The 20111-nt window shown below is 46.7% G+C and overlaps 1 protein-coding gene across 1 annotated transcript in view; it reads left to right on the top strand.

Annotated features, from left to right (window-relative positions):
• The window catches only part of CACNA1H (calcium voltage-gated channel subunit alpha1 H), a 143735-nt gene that overhangs the window by 12820 nt on the left and 110804 nt on the right, over nucleotides 1–20111 (top strand). The window contains exons 4-5 of the mRNA XM_054993682.1: nucleotides 4200–4359; nucleotides 10759–11074. Of these exons, the coding sequence (XP_054849657.1) occupies nucleotides 4200–4359; nucleotides 10759–11074 (476 nt within the window). The remainder of the gene's footprint in view (nucleotides 1–4199; nucleotides 4360–10758; nucleotides 11075–20111) is intronic.

The following is a 20111-nucleotide window of genomic DNA, read 5'->3' as shown; positions in this document are numbered from 1 at the left end:
ATGGTCCCATGGCTGCGCAATAATGACATCATTTCCAGTGACATCATTTCCAGTGACATCATCGCATGGGCACAGAAGTACACAGGTACTTCACAGTGGGCCGATTTGGGCTTCAAACGGGTCCAATTTGGCCCATTTGGGGCCCAAATCACCTGCTGCGAAGCACAGGATCACGCTCAGGGCGGTGTAATGATGTCACTCCTGAGAGTGACGTTGTCGTGAGCACACCTGGCAGACCTCTTCCCATGCTTTTCCCCTGCCGGCCAGGTGAGTGGTGCCAGTGGGCGGGTGAAAGCAGGGGATCCCCACCCTTGCCAGGGGAATGGGATCCTTACCTGGATGCTTCCTTCCTTCCTAATCCAAGGCCCTTAAGAAAGGACGCGAGGTCAGGGAACTGGGTTGTCTGAACCCTGCTGCTTTAGGAGGACCCTAAGTGCTTTGATCCAGGAATGTGACTCGGAACCTTAAGCTTTCACGCCATGTCTGAAAGACCTGCTTGAATATTTGTCGTTCTTTCTTGAAACAAATGCTTTTCTCTGTTGTTAGCAGAGGAGTGCAGTTGCTTTGTTGTTGCCATTTTGGCATTTTTGTTTTCTAGAAATGTGTTTGTTTCATCCCTCATTAATTCCTGCCTGGGTTGTTATATTCCTTTTCAGTTCTTCTAAGGGATGACACACACACCCTCCTCTTTCCTCCCTCGCTCTGATTAAGAGGATAGACCCTCTTGCAATCTTCCAGAAGCAGCGCTGCAGTCTCCCAGCAGGGATCTTGAGCTCAGACAATTGCAGTTAAAAATTGCAGGGATTGTGAGTGGAGAGAACAGACACACTCTCTAAATCGGGAACTGGTCTCCATTCCCCAAACCCTTTATACCTTGCTAATTTTGAGCTCTGAGCATGTTGGCTGTACTGGGAAGGAGATGTGAAAAAATTATTTATTTTAATATTTGACCCTGCTTTTCTGCCATTTGGGGACCCAACGCAGCTTGTAAACGTTGCTCTTCTCTCCTCCATTTTAACCTCAGAACAACTCTGTGAGGTAAGTTTGGCCTAGAGATAGTGACTGGCCCAAACACTCTGCAAACTTCCTTATGGCTACTAGTTTATGAGTTTGTGTCCATGATCCCCATTGTGGGGCCTATGGGCACCATCGCGCCTGCTGATCTGTTTCCTTCTTCCCCAAAGCAAAGAGCCAACCCGTCTTCCCTCTACCGTTACCAGGTCGCCTTACCCTCCCAGCGGGAGGGGGGGACCCGATGCTTACCCTTACAGTGTTCCCATCATGCTCCTCATGCGCGCAAAGCATTCACCTATGCAATGATGCACGCACTTTGCAGTGGGCCAATTTGGGCCCCAAATGAGCCCAATTTGGGCCGAAATCAGCCCACTGCAAAGCCCCCTGTCCACCCAAACCAGCCCACTGTGATGATGTCCCAGGAAGTGATGTCATTGTGCCACCCCAGGAGCGTGCCTGGGAGGCCTGTTCCTACACCTATCTCCTGCCCCCCCACCCCAGCCAGATAAGTGATACCAGGGGGTGGAGAGTGAAAGCAGAGGATCCCACACTCCCACTGGGGAAAAGAGATCCCTAATTCCCTCCATCTTATTGGAGCAGAAGGTGGTTCAGAACAGCCCAGCAGGAATGGCCTGTTGGTCTGCATGGAACTTCCGTTCAAAAACGGCTGCCTCCATCATAGGAGGATGCTTGGCTTGAAGTATCCAAATATTTTTGTGATTCCCTCCAGCACTCCATGAAAGCCACTTTGGGGGGTGCCCGCTACCTTTTTTCCAATTTCAAGAACTGCTCACAGGTTCCTGGTTTTTGTGATCCATGTCAGAACATAGGACAGCAATTTGAATCTGTTGTTTGTGGATAGAGGAGGTAGGGGGTGCCAAGTTTTTTTGTGAGGAGAGGGGAGTAAAGAATGAAGAGAAACACTGATGAAGAGGCAATAAGCTAAGACAGAGATGAAGAAATTCAAAGAGGTGATTTATTTAGGAGATATCGTGCGAGTTTCCTAATCATCTAAAGTTTTTTTTAAAATTTATTTTATCTAAAACCAATAGCAGGCTTAGAACTACTGTTTTTTAACCATTGTAATTTGCATTCCCTTTAACGTGGAGCTTAGTTCCACCATTGGGAACAGCAAATCTTTCTGGTGGCAAACCGCAGCTTAGAGCAACAGGGGAATGTCAACTGTGAGGGTATAATGAATTTCGGATAACATCAGCCATTCAGGTAATCCCTTCTGATCCCCCAGTTCAGAGGCAAAGCCTTAACATTCACTTACTCTCTTGCTGTTGCTTCTGTTACAAATTACATCATGACCCCACTCTGCGTCCCTTGGGAGGGGCTGGCTTGCCTCAGGCCAAACCTGTTCCCATGACCAAGGCAAGTGATGGCCTTGACCCAGGCAAGTGATGGCCTTGAAAAAGGCAACCGATGGCACTCCCAAAAGGGACCGGGAGAATTGTACTGCTGATGAAGTCTGCTACTAATCGAGCCAAGTGGAGGTTGTTCCAGAGGCAGCCAAAGGCTTGCTTTGTAATTCCGTTAAGTGCTGGAGGGCCGTCAGCCCAAGAGACCTGGCAGTATGTCAGCCACTTGCGGTAAGACAAAGCTGTTTTTCTAAAGCAACCTATCTTGGGAGTAACCAATTATGCTTGCTTACTAGGTTTATTGTGCACAGGGCTGGATTGGAGCATTAAAAACGGAGACATCTAGGATCAAGCTGAATCCAGTGACCCCGCCCCCCCGCCCCCCCCCCCCGGCCAGTAGCAGCTCCAGCAGGTCAAGGGTTTTTCATTTACTTCTCCTGTACCGGTGGTGGCCGGGTTCAAGCAGCACTGCCAGTGCTTTTGGATCTTGGTCCCAGACTTGTACAGCCCACCAGTTCCCTTACATGTAGCATCTGCTTTGGATCAGGACCACAGCGCTTGCGGATGGGGGCTTCAGCCTTCTTCCTCCGCTCCATTTCCCCAATTATTTTGATCTATTGAAGAAACCCACATCTATCCTAGGAAACACATGGGTTTCCCCAAATAGCGCCCTCCTCAGACCTGTTGCCAGTCAGGAAATGGTGCAGAGAAAAGAAAGTGTGAAGCCCTTTCTTCACTTGTGCTATGGTCCTGATCCTAATTCAGTGCTGCATGTGTGGGAATAGAGAAGAACCCGTCACTTGTGTCTGACGCAGGGTGGGGATCTCCGACCCAGCCTGTGTACTCCGTAGTGTGTGAATTTGCATATCTTTGTGGGGCTGTGCCATAGGTTCCCACAAGCCATCAAAACATCACAAATCCTCTGCTAGTGGCTGAGTTCAAATTTATAAAAGAGGCTACTAAGGGTGGGGGGATGATAGAGGTTTATACAATTTTGCATGGAATAGAGAGATTGGACAGAGGACTTTTTCTCCTCCTAACATACTAGAACTTGAGGGCATCTAATGAAGCTGATGGGAAACAGATTCAGGATAGGCAAAAAGAAATCCTTATTGGTAAAAGGTAACGGTGCAAGCACCAAGTCATTACTGACCCATAGGGGGATGTTGCATCATGACGTTTTCTTGGCAGACTTTTAACTGGGCGGTTTGCCATTGCCTTCCCCAGTCATTTACACTTTACCCCCAGGAAACTGGGTACTCATTTTACCAACCTTGGAAGGATAGAAGGCTGAGTCAACCTTGAACCGGCTACCTGAACCTGGCTTCTGATGGAATCGAACTCGGGTTGTGAGCGGAGCTTGGACTGCAGTACTGCAACTTACCACTCTGTGCCACGGGGCTCATTCAGCTTCCTTATTGAATGGGTGATTACAATGTGGAATTTGCTGCCAGAGGATGTATTGGTGGCCATAGGCATAAATGATTTTAAAAGGGGATTAGACAGAATCATGGAAGTCTATCAATGACTACTGGCCATGGTGACTAAAGGGATCCTTCACATTCAGAAACCATCAAACTCTGGATACCAGTGCCAGGAAGTAACATCAAGGGAAGGCCTCAGCCTCCGTGCCCTGTTGTTGCCCCTCTATAGTAACTGATTGGCCACTGTATGAGACAGGATGCTGGACTTGATGGACCACTGGTCTGATCCAGCAGGGCTCTTCTTACAATCGTATGTTCCCCATACTAAGTCCAGCTAACCCCAGAGATTCTTTGCTTGGCAGCCACCTGACACCCTCTCCTTCTCTTCTCTCCCCAGGTATGCGCATACTCGTCACCCTGCTGCTAGATACTCTGCCTATGTTAGGCAACGTTCTTCTCTTATGCTTCTTCGTCTTTTTCATATTTGGGATTGTCGGGGTGCAGCTCTGGGCTGGGCTGCTGAGGAACAGATGCTTTCTAGACACCAATTTTCAAATGTAAGTTCTTCAGCATCCCCTTCGGTTGGTTGGTTTTGCCTTCCTCCACCAACCTGTCCTCTGCACTTCTTGGGGTGGGGAGTTGGGTGGGGCACTGCAGGCCTGGCTGCAGGCCTGGATACACACACACACACCCATGTGTATCCTGAAATAATACAATGCACTCTGATACATCCTTGTGACTTCTGTTGTTATGGGGAGTGGAATTTCTTTTTCCTAAATTCACTTTTTTAGAGGTAGCCATGGATTCCACAGTGGTGCTCTCTGTGGGTTTTTTGTGGGGGTAACTTTCAGCCCTTGCAGCTTTAAAATAAAATGTTACTCAGGGTGGTGCTCTAGCAGGAGGAGAGGAGTGTTTGGGAAGACATTGCCGGCCTCTGAGCATCTGCAGAGTAAAATTTTGAACTTCTGTGCATGCAGAAGGTCCCAAGATCAATCCTTGATATCTCCTGCTGAAAAAAAAAGGATCAGGTAGTAGCAGATGTGAAAGGAAAGGCCAGAGATTCTGGAGAGCCTTTGCCAGCTCTGACCTTGAAAGACCATGGGTCTGGCTCAGCAGAAGGCAGCTGCATTTTGGCAAGGGCCATGGCTCAGTGCCAGAGAATTTGGTTTGCATGCAGAAGATCCAAGGATCAAACCCCAGCATTTCCACCTAACAGATGTTGTGAAAGATCTCAACTAGAGATCCTAGACAGCTACTGCTAGTCAGAGGAGACAAGACTGACCTGGATAGACCAAGGTTCTGATCTGATATAAGGCAGTTCCATGTGTTTAATGTTAGGGGTTCTGGTTCAATGGTGGATCATCTGCTAGGCATGCAGAAGGTTCCAGCATCTCCAGTTAAAGGGATCTGGGAGGAGGTGATATGGAAGGACTTACTCTGAGACCTTGATGAGTAACTACAAGTTGGAGCAGACAAGACTGACCCTAATAGACCCAGAAGACAGTTTCATGGGTTCGTGTGTGTGTGTGTGGTTCATTTTTCAGGACAGGAACATGGCCCACTGGTAGAGCATGGATCACTGGTAGATGCTCCACCATGCTCCAGTGTTCCCAAGTCCCATTCTTGGTATCTTCACCTAAAAAGGCACAGTTAGTAGGGTATGGAAAAGACATCTGCCAGAGAGCCAGAGTAGACAAGATTGACCAGGTCAGACCAGTGGGCTGACTCTGCATAAGGCATCTCCGTGTGCATCTCTCTCTTCAGCTGCATACTGAGTGTCAGTTTTCCTCTGCTAATTGCCCAGGATCAAATGCTAACTTTGAGAGGCAGCTGATGCCAGGACCCATCACCCAAATCCCTAAAGGGTCGTTCAAGCAACTGGAATGTCTTCTCTTCAACTAGACCTTTGCTGGTGTTTCCTGGTTTCTGCTGCAGTCCAAAAGAAAATGTTCTCCCTTTGTCACACTCTGTGCAGAAATATGGAACAGGAAAGGGAAGCTGGCCTGTCTGGCAGATGCCATGGGGCAGTCCAAACTAGGAATGGCTTCCGTCTTCATTAAATTATGCTGTAGCACGTAGTGGTTAAGCGGTTGAGATGTGACTCTATGGTCTGCTGGTTTGAATGCCATGAGCTCAGCAGGTCGCTTTGGGTAAGCCACTCCTCTTGGCCCCAGCTCCCCAGTTGTATTGTGGGGATACTCATGACACTGACTTTGTTCATCACTTTGAGTGGGACAATCAGTCTAGAAGAGCGGCATATGAACCCAGTTATGTCTTTAGATTTTGTTTTTTGTTTCTAAGACGCTACTCAGCAGTGAGAGAACATATACAGGGCATTCCAGGCTGCATTAAGTCTTTAAAGGCAAAGGGTTTGGAATGTAGCCGAGTTTCCTCCCCTGGCTTTTACTTACATCTGTTGTTTTGGCACTTAAATGGCTTGGCCATTCTGCAGAGTGTCTTTTGCTTTAAGACAGTTAGGTCTGTGAACCACTGACTTTGTAAAGTGGACTAGGTCAGGCCTCTAGCCAACTGACTGGTCAAATGTTTCTTATTTATTTAGTTATTTGCACCCAGTCCAGTCCCCTTCACCCCATGTACTGAGCTGCGCTGTGAATGACTCTTGCCTGAGTGACCAGTTATGGTCGTTATTTTATTTATTTACCTCATTCATACTCTGCCCTTCTGTTCAATGGAGACCCAAAGTGGACCACATTGTTCTCCACAACAATCTTGTGAGGTCAGCTAGGTGGAGACAGAGTGACAGGACCAAGACCACTCTGTGAGTTTCTAAGAGAGAGTGGGGATTTGGACCTGGGTCTCCCAGATCCTAGCCCACACTCTCTAACTACTACACCACACTGTCTTTTAAGGGTTCCAACAGCCTCTTATCTAGGTGACACCTGGCCCAGAATCAATGAATGCACAAAGCTGCCTTTTGCCAACTCAATCCCTTGGCCTGTCAAAGCCAGTCTTGCCTCCACTGAGGGACAGTGGCTGTCCTTGGCCTCAGGCTAAGGCCTTTCACCCAACCCCAACTAAATCCGTCTTAGCTGGAGATGCCAACCTGGAACTCTCTGTGTGCAAAGCAATCACTCTACCAATGAGCCACAGCTCTTTCCTAAATTAAATTTGCCCTCTGTGGAATCAGACCCTTGGTCTATCAACATGAGCCATGTCTACTCAGACTGGCAACAGCTCTCCAGGGTCTTGAGTGGAGGTCTTTCACATCAGCCGCTACCTCATCCTATTAATTAGAAGTTGGGCCTGGGACCTTCTGCATACAAAGCAGGTGCTCTGCATCTGAGCTATGGCCGTTTTCAGTCTTCTCAATCAGAACCGAGAAGCATTTTACAGTTCTGGTTTCTCCATTTGACGGGTTGCATTATTGTTCGGCTATTAATTTTTATTTCTTTACAAGGGAGGGGGGATCGCACCAATTCTCTAATGTGTATTTTGGCCCATGGACTCTGGAATGGTATGCTAAGATTAAGAGCTGCCAGCTCAATGCAGATGAGCTTGCCAGATGCAATGAGGTTGCCAAACCATTCCCTGCCAATGGGTCATGCGGTACCAACAGATCGGTTTCAAGCCATTCTATAAATATAGTCGTGACTCAGTTCTTGACTTGTGCTGGGTCAAGCCAATTAGATCTGATAAAATAGTAGACCAACATCTCCTCTGAAAGCTACTATAGGTCTCACTAACAACGGTGGAAAAATAGAGTCGAAAATCATAAATACGACCTTCTAAACTTGGAAAAGAAGCATGCATGGCCACCCTCTAGACGACCCTCTGTGCATTGAATGGGCACAAGTGTGCTGGCCCATGCTACCCACCTTTGTGCAAACTCTGGGTCATCTACATGGTTCAAATGCACCAAGGAAGTGTCTGCACATATATTCCCTCCTTTCTTAAAGTTGCTGATCATGGGGAGGGAGCATACGCATGGACACCTCCTCCACGCATAAGCGTTATGCGTACGAGCTGGAGATCATGTCTAAGCAGGGCCAGCATGCTTATGTCCACTTTCCCTCTCCTTCAGCAGAAGCAGGGAGATCATGTATACAGGATATCAGGAGCAGGGTTCCAAACATACCAAATGTAGAGTGTACAAGCCATCAGCGTTCCTGTTACAGGACAGAACTCTACCATTCTCCAGTCCTGTGGTGCCATCAGTACATTCCTAAATAGTTACCAATGCAGAAAAGGAGATGGCATTTGGAATCTCTGATTCTGTAAGCACCATGTTTCCCAAGAAGAGACAAGGACAGAAGTCACATGTATACATTGATTGGTGTTTTTGGTAGGCCAGCACCCCCCAAAAATGCACAGTTAGTCCTCCACATTCCCCAGGCACTGCCCCCAAATCTTCAGGAATTTCATAAGACAGATTTGGCAACCCTGTTCCTGCCGGCTGCCTCATTTCTGTTTCTGAGAATTATGCATGAAAGTCCAGATAATTTTCACAGTACAGTGGCAAGTCTAATAGAGACAAAGTGAAAACTAGGGGGGAGGCATACCAACTGCAGCAATTATAGCCTGCAGCTATCTCAGCCTAACAGGAACTGCAAACCGAATCCCAGAGCAATTAAAAAAGATTTGAGATAAGCATACAGCGCCTGCTAATGGCTTTGCTCCTGCCCTGTCGGCAACCCAGAAAAGTCTAAAATGGCCAGTGGCCACATCTCTTTACATTAATAGATGTACCAGCAGAGGGATTTTCTTTAAAAGCCCCAATTGCTTTGAAATGGAAATGGGCCTTGTCTGAAATTACGTCATTTAGGAACAAGTGAAACTCTCTGGAAGTCTTTGGGAAGAATGAAAATGCCTTCTGATTGCATCCAGGTAGACAAGAATATTTCCCAAAGGAATGTTATCATTTGCAGGATGGACCCTAACATTTTGAATTCTGCAGATGTGTAGTGTCATGCAAATAGATAACTTCAGGTGCTTATATACTTATTTGTTTACTTATATACTGCTTTTCTCCCCAATGGGTTCTTTTAGGCAATATGGGGGGGGATTTTTACATTGGAATTCAAGATGACTGCCCTCGTGCCAATAGACAAATCAGCCAGATAATATTTCTCTTCCTAGATCCTGCCCTAAGTGTAATTATTTATTACATTTATACAGGGCTTTTTTTCTGGGAAAAGAGGTGGTGGAACTCGGTGGGTTGCCCTTGGAGAAAATGGTCACATGGCTGGTGGCCCCACCCCCTGATCTCCAGACAGAGGGAGGTTTAGATTGCACGTAAATTTAATCTAAAAATGCAATCTAACCTCCCCTCTGTCTGGAGATCAGGGGCGGGGCCACCAGCCATGTGACCATTTGCAAGAGGTTCCAGAACTCCGTTCCACCGCGTTCCAGCTGAAAAAAAGCCCTGCATTTATACCCCACTTTTCTCCCTACTAGGGATCCAAGGAGGCTTACAATATTCTCCCCTTTATCCTCACAACAACGTCATAAGTAGCTTAGACTGAGAGTATGTGTCTGGTGCAAGGACACCTGGCAAGCTTTCATGGCCAAATGGAGATTTGAACCTGGGTCGCCCTGATCCTAGTCCGACACTCTAACCACCATGCTGGAATCCCCATTTAGCATCTGTGTCAGTCTGTTTTTCAGATATTGTTTTTGTTAATAGGTGTTTGTGTTTATGTGTGTTTTCTGTAGCCAACATTTTTGAGGTCATTGATTGCTGGCTGAAAAACCGTCTCGCAATAGTACTTGCCTTGCCAAAAGTCAGCTTCTTAGGAATGCCCTGCTCTTCTGTCTGGAAAGACCCACAGAAAAGCTCCTGAAGCAAAAGGATAAAGGAGAATTCAGAGAGAATTCAGATATCCATAAGGGCATGTGGAACGGGGAGAGGGCATATGTCATTGGACAGCATCTGCTTCACAGGCAGAGGGTCCCAGGTTTAATCACCAGTGCCTCCAGTTCATGGATTGCAGGCAGTCAGTTTGGGGAAAGACCTTTTTTCCCCTGCCAGAGACTGTGAACATCTACCACTCAGCTGGATCAAAACAACTTGATTGGGAGTGTCAATAGCTTAGTGGTGGAGCATTTGCTTCATGGGCAGAAACCCCCAGTTAAAGGTAGCTGGTGGAGGGAAAGTCCCTCCTCTGCCCAAGAGCCTGGAAAGCCACTGCTACTCAAAGTAGACCCTATTGAACCAAATGAATCAATGTTAATTCAGTAAAATGTAGCTTGAAACGACGTATATTGAGCCAGGGCGAGAAGCTCCGTTTTGTCCTCTGGCTGACAGTGACCTTGGAGACTTGTTGCCATTCAAAACAGAGAATACCAAGTAATCAACTCTTCAGGACAAGGGACAGCAACTCGTTATGATCCGAGAACCCAAGAACCGGTATAAAACAGCCCATTTGCATGCCTGAAAATATACAGGTTGACATTACTGGTAATAGACATGCAGGTTAATAATTCATAAAGGGCCCACAGCCCAAACTCTGCAAATAGTTCATGCTCAGATGCCTAGCAACTCTTCACTTTTGTCATTTCCCCCAAGAAGTCCTTTACTGCTATAATAGTCTTTGCCTGGAATTCCCTTTACAAGTCCACTTATCCAACCCACTCCTCCAACACACATTAACTTAAAAGAGTTTGTTTTCTTTCTTTCTTTTTAAAGAGCCATATGTGGGTCCACCCTGAGCCACATTTGGCCATAGGTGGTAGACCTGTGTTCCAGGTCCTCAGGAGATAGGTCTCTGCTAACCCAGCTGCCTGAGCTTTAACTGAAAAGGCTAAGGTTTGACTGCAGGATCTTCTAAGGGCAAAGCAGTTGCTCTATCACTGAGCCATGACCCTCTCTTTCACAGCAGTTGCACGGGTATAAGTCACTTCATTGCTACTGAATTAGAACTCCAGAACCCTCTAAACTTTGACGGGCACAGCATGAAGCCATTAATGCCTTTCTGGGTTTCTTCTTCCTTCTCAAGGACATACAACTTGACTTTCCTGCAGCCGTATTATCGGACAGAGGAAGGGGAAGAGAATCCGTTCATCTGTTCATCCCACCGGGACAATGGCATGCAGAAATGTTCCAGCATCCCCAACCGGAAGGAGTACAAGGTGGAATGTACTTTGAGCATGGACTCGTACAACCCAAATTCGTACACGCTGGATTTCAGCCACCGGAACACCTGCATAAACTGGAACCAGTATTACAATATTTGCAAGGCAGGGGATTTCAACCCGCACAATGGAGCTATTAATTTTGATAATATTGGCTACGCTTGGATAGCTATTTTTCAGGTAAGGATCTTTTTTCCCCTATGTTCTTGTGCTGGTATCCAGATGCATGTGAGATGTGATTGCTTCCGTTGGATAAAACAGTCATCAAACATTATATTTACAATTGGTGAATGAGGCAAAGAAAGATCAGCTTCTTGCTGCCCGGATGCTTTATAAGATCCTGTTTACTGGGGCTTTGCTATCTTTTCATTTTGACAGTTGTGTAACCACAGCATGCTGAGATGCTGCAGAAAATTCTGGGATAGCTATGAGGCTGAATGCCTATTTCCATATGGAATGTTGGACAGTGGTGACATTTTTTTATTATTATGGGATTCATTCATTCACTTAATACTATTCCCATTTATTTACATCACCTGTTACCCTAATGATTGCAATGAAACTTTTGAAGTTTGTAGGGTTTTTTTAAGTTACTTACTTTGTTTATAGCCTTTCTTGTTGCTACTCAAGTGTAAGTCAATGCAATCAGTAGGATGAGAAACCTAGGATCTGAATGACAAAAATCTGAAACAAAGCATAGAATATTAGAAATGATGCAGAAAACGGTATTACATCAGTATAAAGCAATACAGTGACAGCATGGTGATACATATATTAAACAGATAATGCATACGAAACACAATGGTATGGTTCAAAGTCTTGTTCCCTTTATCAAAGTGCCCATCCCATACACTGCACCAGCTGAACAAGTGACATGAATAGAATGATTGGTATTCACTGGTATTCCCTCTCATTTTAATTCCTCTGTTGCTATTCCCATCCCTATTATTTTCTTATTTCTTATTATTGCATATGCTCCTTTCTGTTACACCTACCAAATGTAACAAACAGGGTGGTTGTTTTTCCCCCATTTGTCCAGAAACAAGCACACATCACTGCTCTAATCCAGGCCGCCAGGCGCCATGGCAATGAACAAAACACACAGCGTTCATCGGTCGTGGTTTTGTTTTTGTTCCTCTGATGAATGTGACAGTGTGGGCTTTTTCGTTCCTAGTTTGGGAATGAATATAGGCAGCCCTCTGGGGCCTGACTGTTGCTTCCCACCTTGGAACAAGAAAAAGGACCAAACTTTGCTTGCAGTTACACATTGTGAAAATTGGTAGTGCTCAGGGCTTTTTTTCAGCCGGAACGTGGTGGAACGGAGTTTCGGAACCTCTTGCAAATGGTCACATGGCTGGTGGCCCCGCCCCCTGATCTTCAGACAGAAGGGAGTTTAGATTGCCCTCTGTGCCGCTTGGCGGCGCGGAGGGCAATCTAAACTCCCCTCTGTCTGGAGATCAGGGGGCGGGGCCACCAGCCATGTGACCATTTTCTCCGAGGGCAACCCACTGAGTTCCACCACCTCTTTTCCCAGAAAAAAAAGCCCTGGTAGTGCTCATCTTTCAGGAAAGGTTGTCTACTACTGGGGACCCCCGTTTAGACTTCTGAAGGCTCAAAACACAGCCTGATCATGGCTCCACCTGAAGATACCAGTTCCTGGCATTCATTGCTCCTCAGCACGTTCCCCAACAGCCATGAGTGCAGGAATGATTGCCACGTTGCCACAGATACCCACAAACCCAGTCATGTGGAGATGTTGATCAGCATGCATCAGCCCCATCTAATTCATTCTGACCATACGGTTTAGGTGTGTATTTGTTTGAAGTTATTCAGAGTTATGAATCCATCGTCAAGGTCTGGAAAAACCAAGGATACAGGGGGAGGCGAGTTTCCACTGCCAAGAACCCATTTTGATTAAATCCTCCAATATCAGATCCCATCATCAGCTGCAAAATCTGAATCTCCGGTATCATTCACTGGTCAGGGCTATATTTGCACCTCCAAGTTAGCTGCATGTGATGGTGCTTCTGACCATGCGCAGAGTGTTTTTCTCTCTCACTGCCAAATACCCAAGCTAGCTGGTATACATTTAAAAATTATAGGATAACCTTAGAGGTCAGGCTTGAAAATGTGGTCTTTAGCAGAGCTATCAGCTCTCAACAAGCTAGCAGGGCTTGTTTCTTTACAAGGGAGGGGAACCACTTTCTCTGTATGTTTTCAGAAACAGGGTCTTATGTTTTTAGGAGGCGGGGGTAGCAGGATGTGACATTGTGGGCAGGCATGCATCCCTCCCGCATTGAAGGCCAAGGGGAAGCATGCAGGCTCAGGAGGTATTGTCAGGCTAGCTAATAACGCATGGCTGAACACAGCAGTTCAGCCAAGGCAAAGTCAGGAGGTGGTTGTGATTGAGACAAATGTCAGCAGTGGAGCGTAATTGCAGTTTTATAGAGAGAAGCCGTAGGAGACAGCAGGCAAGCCGAGCGCATGACAGGAGCAGCGCAAAGAAGCCAAAGGGCAAGGGTGTAAGCATTGCAGAGGTGCGGCTGAAACCTGGCTTTCTCTCAGCAGGACAGCAGCAATACAGAGTCCTCGGGGAGTTGTGAGGATCACGAGGTGTGAGCAAAATCAAGTAGTCTGATGCGCAAGACGTGAGAAAGCCTGAACATGGGAAATAACGAATTGCAGGCCTGTCCGTGGATTGGGCTCAGAATGCATGGGGTGGGGAGGGGAGATGAGCTTCCCTATAGGAAGAGTCCTGCTAGATCAGATCCAAATCCTCCCAGTCTTATGTTCTTTTTCCCACAGATACCTAAAGGAAGCCCACAATCAGCATGAATGGCTGCTCCCAGCATCTGATATTCAGGGGTAGACTGCATCTGGAAAAGGAGTCACATTGCCCTAGGCACCTCTAGGAGAGGGGAAGGCAGGGATTTGTACAGCTCTCTCCCAGATGGAAGGTTGCCAGTTCCCCCAGAGAGTTCCCCATTGCCCATGGCTACATTTTCTCATGGAATCTCCCTTGCCTGGGAGGACAGGCAGCTTTGTAAAAGCTGTTACAGATCTAATTCCAGATTTCATAGCATTTGTTTTCAATTGCACACCTTTAAAAAAAATAACTCTGTCATTTTCGTTCCCGTTTCTCACTGGGCGCATTCTGCCCTTGCCCATGTCCCAGACTCTCTCTGGTTTACCACCCATTCTTGTGGAGGAAGTCCAGAGGGCTTCTTCTCTGCTTACCTTCTGCAGGACTTCCCAAAGGGACCTTTTCAGTCAGGGGACAATGGAGACTTGGGGCCAAGCTAGAAGTGAGGAATTACACTTGAATGGCAAGGGAACAGACTCATGTGTATTCCTCCCTGTTCACTGGCGCTCCACTTGCGCTCCACTACGTGATCGAGTGGAGTGCAAGTGGAGTGCCAGTGAACAGGGAAGAATACACGTGAGTCTGTTCCCTTGCCATTCAAGTGTAATTCGTCACTTCTAGCTTGGCCTTTAAAAACTGAACCATGCCCAGCTGCCTCTGGTGGCAGCAGCCCTGCAGGGGATTCTCTGTTATTTTTTGTGCTTCAGTGACAGGTGACAGCAGGCGTTACACTTGCCCACCACCTCTTCCTGCCCCATCGCCCATTGAGACTGAGAGCCAAGCTACAAGTGACGCGTGACACAGGTTGGACACTTGTCAGCTTCCCTCAAGTTTTGATGGGAAATGTAGGCATCCTGGTCTTGCAGCTGTAATTGAGAGCCAAGCTGTAAAACCAGGACGCCTACATTTCCCATCAAAACTTGAGGGAAGCTGACAAGTGTCCAACCTGTGTCAGGCGTCACTTGTAGCTTGGCTCTGAGTCAAATAGCTCAGATTTACTTGGCAGTTCACCTACAAACATCACCCATGGATGTGTCAAGCCATACAGCCCTGGTATCGTTGCTGGGTTGGCTAAATTTGCTCGTAGCCACCGGAGTCCCATGGGAATGTTTCCAGTAAGTGAAAAGACCATCTGGCCCCTGTTCCCAGTGGGTGTTTCCTTGAGGGACATACACTTTGTAAGCTAGTTTGGGAGATGGTTATCTGTGTGCAGTCCCTTCAGAGCTTTCTCTTGCTTTGTCAAGGCATTGTTGATCGGCTAGAGCAGGCGTCCCCAGCCTTCTCAAACCCGTGGAATTCTGACACAGGACGGTGGGTACAACTGCAAAAGGGCTGCTGCAGGAGGCAGAGCCAACTGCAAAATGTCAAGGAGTGAGGTTATGCCTAACTCCAATAGTCTTCAGCATTTTAGGCAGAAGCTCTGTTTAACAATGCCTTTTAAGAAGTATTTTTCTTGCATACACACACAGTAATGCAGTGAAAATCTGTGTGCTGTGGTGGCAGCTATTGATAAAAGCCACTTTTAAAAACACCGCGCTGCCAATCAGATCTCCAGTTGCCCTGCTGGGTAATAGTCTCACCTGGCCTCGCCCACTTTCTAAAAACACCAGGAAAGGAGTTGGCAAGGGCCATGGCACCCATGGGCACCTCATTGAGGACTCCTTTATTAGAGGCTTGTTATATGTTTTATTTCTGTAGTCTGGTTTTCTGGAAGCTGCCTTAGACCATCTAGGAAAGGCAGGAGGAAAATATGTTTAAACAAAAATGAAATAATGTGGAAACTGGCCCTGAAAGAGCTTTTTGCATAAAGACACAAGACGTCACCTTGTGCCATTTTGAACCTCCGATCTATCTAAGCTCTGTATTAATTACTCTGATCCGTTGTAACTCTCCAAAAAAAGACAGATTTTTCCCAAACTTGCTACCTTTAACTTGAATCCGGTCTTCTGCAAAGGAGGTACATTACTACTGAGGTGTGGTTCCAATCCTCACTGCCTTATAGACCAAGGGTCTGACTCAGTCCAGTATTGTTTTCTCTAACTGGCAGTGGCTCTGCAGATTTCCATGTACAGAAAGACATTCTACAACGTCTGCTTCCAGCAGTCCTTAATTGGGAGCTGGGGGATTGAACCTGGGACCTTCCAAATGTATAGCAGATGCTCTGCCACTGTGCTGCAACCCCTCCCACAGTTCTATGCCCCATGCCTCTGCGGGGGTCTGGAGGGAGCCCGAAGGACCGAATCCCCAAAGTGAGAACTCCTTGGCTGACTCCTTCCACTTGGAGAGCGTGTAAAGATTGTGCTTGTAATCCTCCAACTTACATATGTTCTGATGCTCTCCGTTGACTTCGTAATAGGCCGGCTCTTGCATTTTATTTATTAGGGCGGCACATTCCATGGCAAATTATGGGAAGTAATTAGCTTATTATGGGATGAAAGAGAGGAGACAGGGACCTAAATTAATGGTGAGAGATGATGATCCTTCGACTCCGCGTGCATTTTCGAGGAAGCAGCCGAAGCGGTAATTATGGGCATTGTCGCCCGCATGTGATAAATTGCCCATCTAAGCAAATTTCTAATTTGATCTGAATTACTCACAGGGCAAGCAGGATGATGCAGAAATAACAGTGATGCTAGGAAGGAAGTGAACTTTAAAAAAATCTTTTTCCTGCCTCCGCCACCCCTCCAAAGGTATCACAATTTCAAACTTTACTCAGAAAGTTTGAATACTGCAACAGTTCAGGACACAGGATGCAGGTCATATTTTTTGGAAATTATTTTGCATGAAAGACAATCTGTGTATAGTGAATTTACTTATCAAGGACAAAGGGTTAGTTTTATGTATTCATTTATTTTGTTTATAGACCATCTTTCTTGCTAAACTCAAGGAGGATTACAGAGTTTAAGACAATGCAGTCAAAGACCATTTTTAAAAATGCTTTGCTATGATAACTGGAAAAGAGGTTTGAATTCATTCACCCCTGCTTGGCAAGGTATTTATTTGCAAGGACTTTTTAAAAAAAAATTATACAGGATCATCAAGAAATGTGCTGCTGTCTGAAATGGTGCATTCTGTCCCATGTAGATCAGGGGAGGGCAGTTTCTGAGAGTGATTTAATCCCCCCCCCCCAAAGTCTTGGTAGTCGCCAGTCACAAATGGTGGCTTGGTGGATGAAGCCAGTTACAAAATGGCAGCCTGTATTAACATTACATTTCAGAACCGGTCGGCAGTGTACTCAGGGGGGGGGGTATTTTTCCTCTACTGTTTTCCCAAAGTAAACCACCACCACTCCTCTGAATGGTGACTTGCAAAGGTGGATAGGCCCATGCCTGTGATCCCTGGGATATTTGGGGAGTAAAGACTGGATCGGGGAAGCATTACTAGCACTTTGACATCACTAGTTGGAGGCTTGCCAGGCCTTCTACTATGGTGGAAGGCCTCCCACCAGCAAGCTCTGTTGTCCACTGCCACTCGAAGCAGCACAGAGGGAGAAAATTCTTTAAAATACAACTACAATAAAATAAATAAAATAAAAAACAGCAATGTTGCCCATGTTGCTATATCACTTCCAGATACAACTCAGAAGTGGCAAAGGGTAACTCTAGAATTGCCAGGAACTCTATGATAAAACCATAGAGTTTCTGGAAATTCCTACATCTACCCTTTGCCACTTCTAGGTTGTACCTGGAAGTAATGTAGCAATGTCACTGATGTCACACACACAGCCTTGTCCCCAGCCACAGCCCTCTTGCAGGTTGCCAGGCATGATGTCACTCCCGCCCCACGTTCAAAGTGCAGGGTGATGTCACCCCCACACCCCGCGCTCAAAGAATTCCCCCATCTCTATGGTAAACTGATGTCACCCCCACCCCCGCGCTCAAAGAAGTGATGTCACCCCTGCCCCTGTGCTCAAAGGATTCCCCCATCCCTATGGTAAAGTGATGTCACCCCCCCACCCTCGTGCTCAAAGAAGTGATGTCACCCCCCACCCCCACACTCAAAGAATTCCCTCATCTCTATGGGGGAATTCACAATGTCACCATCATAGCCCTCTCCCCCTTTTTCCCTCTTGCTGCTCACTAGATTGAGCATAGTCATCTAGCAATCTTATATCTTGCCCTGCAAGGGGAAAATATGTAGAATTTCTTCTGTGGTTTCCCTGGAATTGAGAAATACCAGCTTCAATGCAAGAGAAAGAGTCAACAGCACATTCTTTTCCCATCCAGAGCAAAGGGGTGTGTAACCTTCCTCGCACTCTGGGTGTAGATCAGCTGTTGCTATGAAAACTAAACATGAGCTATCTCTTGGTGCTGTCAAAAGAGTTGTGTGTCACCCAGTGGTCGCTGCTCCTGAAGTATTTTTGCTAGCTGAACACACACACACATACCATTACCATCCTTGAAATCTGCCAGGGGCCAATTTCCTATTTGCGCAGCAAGGATTGTGTTCTTTGTCTGTTGTTGAAGACTTGCTGGTCTTGATGAGGAGACCTGTGTGTCTATAAACACAGAGGGGGAAAGGGCAGCAAGGAAGGATGCACATAAATATCATTCCGGAGCCCTGTTCATCTGCTGCACTCAAAATAACAAAGAGGCATGCAGCACTTTAACGAGACAAATGTACTCACCGCTTCAGAATAAATGCCACAGTAAATTCTTTAATTTGTAAGATGCCGCAAGACGGCTCATTGTGATGAATATCACATAGCCTGTATCTAGTTACATTCAATAAAAATGTGTTTTGCTAATAAAAGCCAAATATTCAATTCATTCCTAAGAGTCTAATACATAGACTCTCCGTGATTAGTCAGATAGATGGAGGAGACATCCCATCAATCAATGGATATTAATTATGAAAGCTAAATAGGAGCTCCTATGTTCACAAGCAGAATATCTCGCCAGAGGTAACCAGAAGGGGAGACTTTGGTCTTGATGCCCTCTTCCTGTTAATCTTCCAAGGGGCAACTAGTTGGCCAAGATGGAAAACAGGATGGCAAACTAGGCATATCTCTTAGGGCAGTTCTGAGGTTCTTACTTCAAGATGTATATATCCTAAACAGTGTGGGACCCTAAACAGTGTGGGAGAAGCAAAGGAGCGGAGGTTCCATTGTGAAGACTGCCAAGTACCACATTTCAAGATTGAAGTGTTTGGGTACTCTAAAATAACAAATGTATTTTCCTTGTTGCAGCCCTTCAGTGGGATTCTATCATATCACATCACATGTAACTACCTTCTATTGAGCTGGGCCCTTGGGCTGGTAAGGTCAGTCGTGTCTAGGGGTGTGTGTAATGAAAATCAGGAGCCGTAAAAATCACAAAAATATCTGTTTCTGGGTCTTACTTGTGAGTGACTTTCTAGAACAGAAACACTAGTCCTGGGCTGGCTGCTTGGTAATCTGAACCTCATTCCTCATGAAACCCATATTTTTTTTAAAGTTCCACTTAGGGTTGCCAGGTCCCTTGACTCCCCTGGTGGGAGATTGGGAGCCTGGCACCTACCTTGCTTTGCTCCTGGCTTGCGTGATTACATCACTTCTGGGAAGTGACATCATCAAATGGGGTCAAAGGGTGGCTGGGAGCGCTCCTGTGGGCTGGATCAGCCCACTGCACAGCAGGATTCCACCTGAAATGGGCCAGCTGCAGGGTACGTTTTGGCCTGAATTGGGCTGCTGTGGCTGCGGGGGCGCATCGTGTCACCCAGAGGCATGATGCGCTGGTTGGGGGGGCACCCTGGGGAGTGTAACTCCCCCCCCCTGCTGGTCAAGTAAATGGGCGCGGGATGAAGGGTGGGAGCAGAGGACCCCCTGCCCCAGGGTGGGAGCAGAGGATTCCCTGCTGAAGCCTCCAGATGGGTGATTTTTGGCTTCAACATGCCCACAGCTCTTCCTTTGTGCTGGAAAACATCATTTTCCAGCACAAGGGAGAAAACTCCAGGCACATTGAAGCCAGTTCTGCAGGATGGGGGAGCGCAGGAGCACATGCACAAAGTACAGGAGTGGGAGATAAGTACCTCGTTGCCCCCCACCACCACCACCACGGCTGGCCCCCTGCACGGGCCTCTGGGGCCCTTGGCAACCTTACCGAGATCTCTACTGGAGGTCTTTCACATCTACTACTACCTGAGCCTTTTAACTGGAGATTTAACTTATTCAACCTGGACCCTTCTGCATATAAATCCACTGAGTATCTCTCTCCTTTCCAAAAAAAATTGGTTTAGACAAGTAACAGACTTGTGGCCATGAAAAGCAGAGATGGGTGTGTAGAGGTTTCACAGGTTTGACCACCCACCATTGGAATTTTCCAATGGATTGTTTTTCATTTTTAGCCTACTTGAACTCTCCTGAAAAAGCAGGGA

This window comes from Eublepharis macularius, chromosome 12 (genome assembly GCF_028583425.1).
Source record: "Eublepharis macularius isolate TG4126 chromosome 12, MPM_Emac_v1.0, whole genome shotgun sequence".
Classification (NCBI taxonomy): domain Eukaryota; kingdom Metazoa; phylum Chordata; class Lepidosauria; order Squamata; family Eublepharidae; genus Eublepharis; species Eublepharis macularius.
This window is presented reverse-complemented; position numbering and strand designations above follow the sequence as displayed.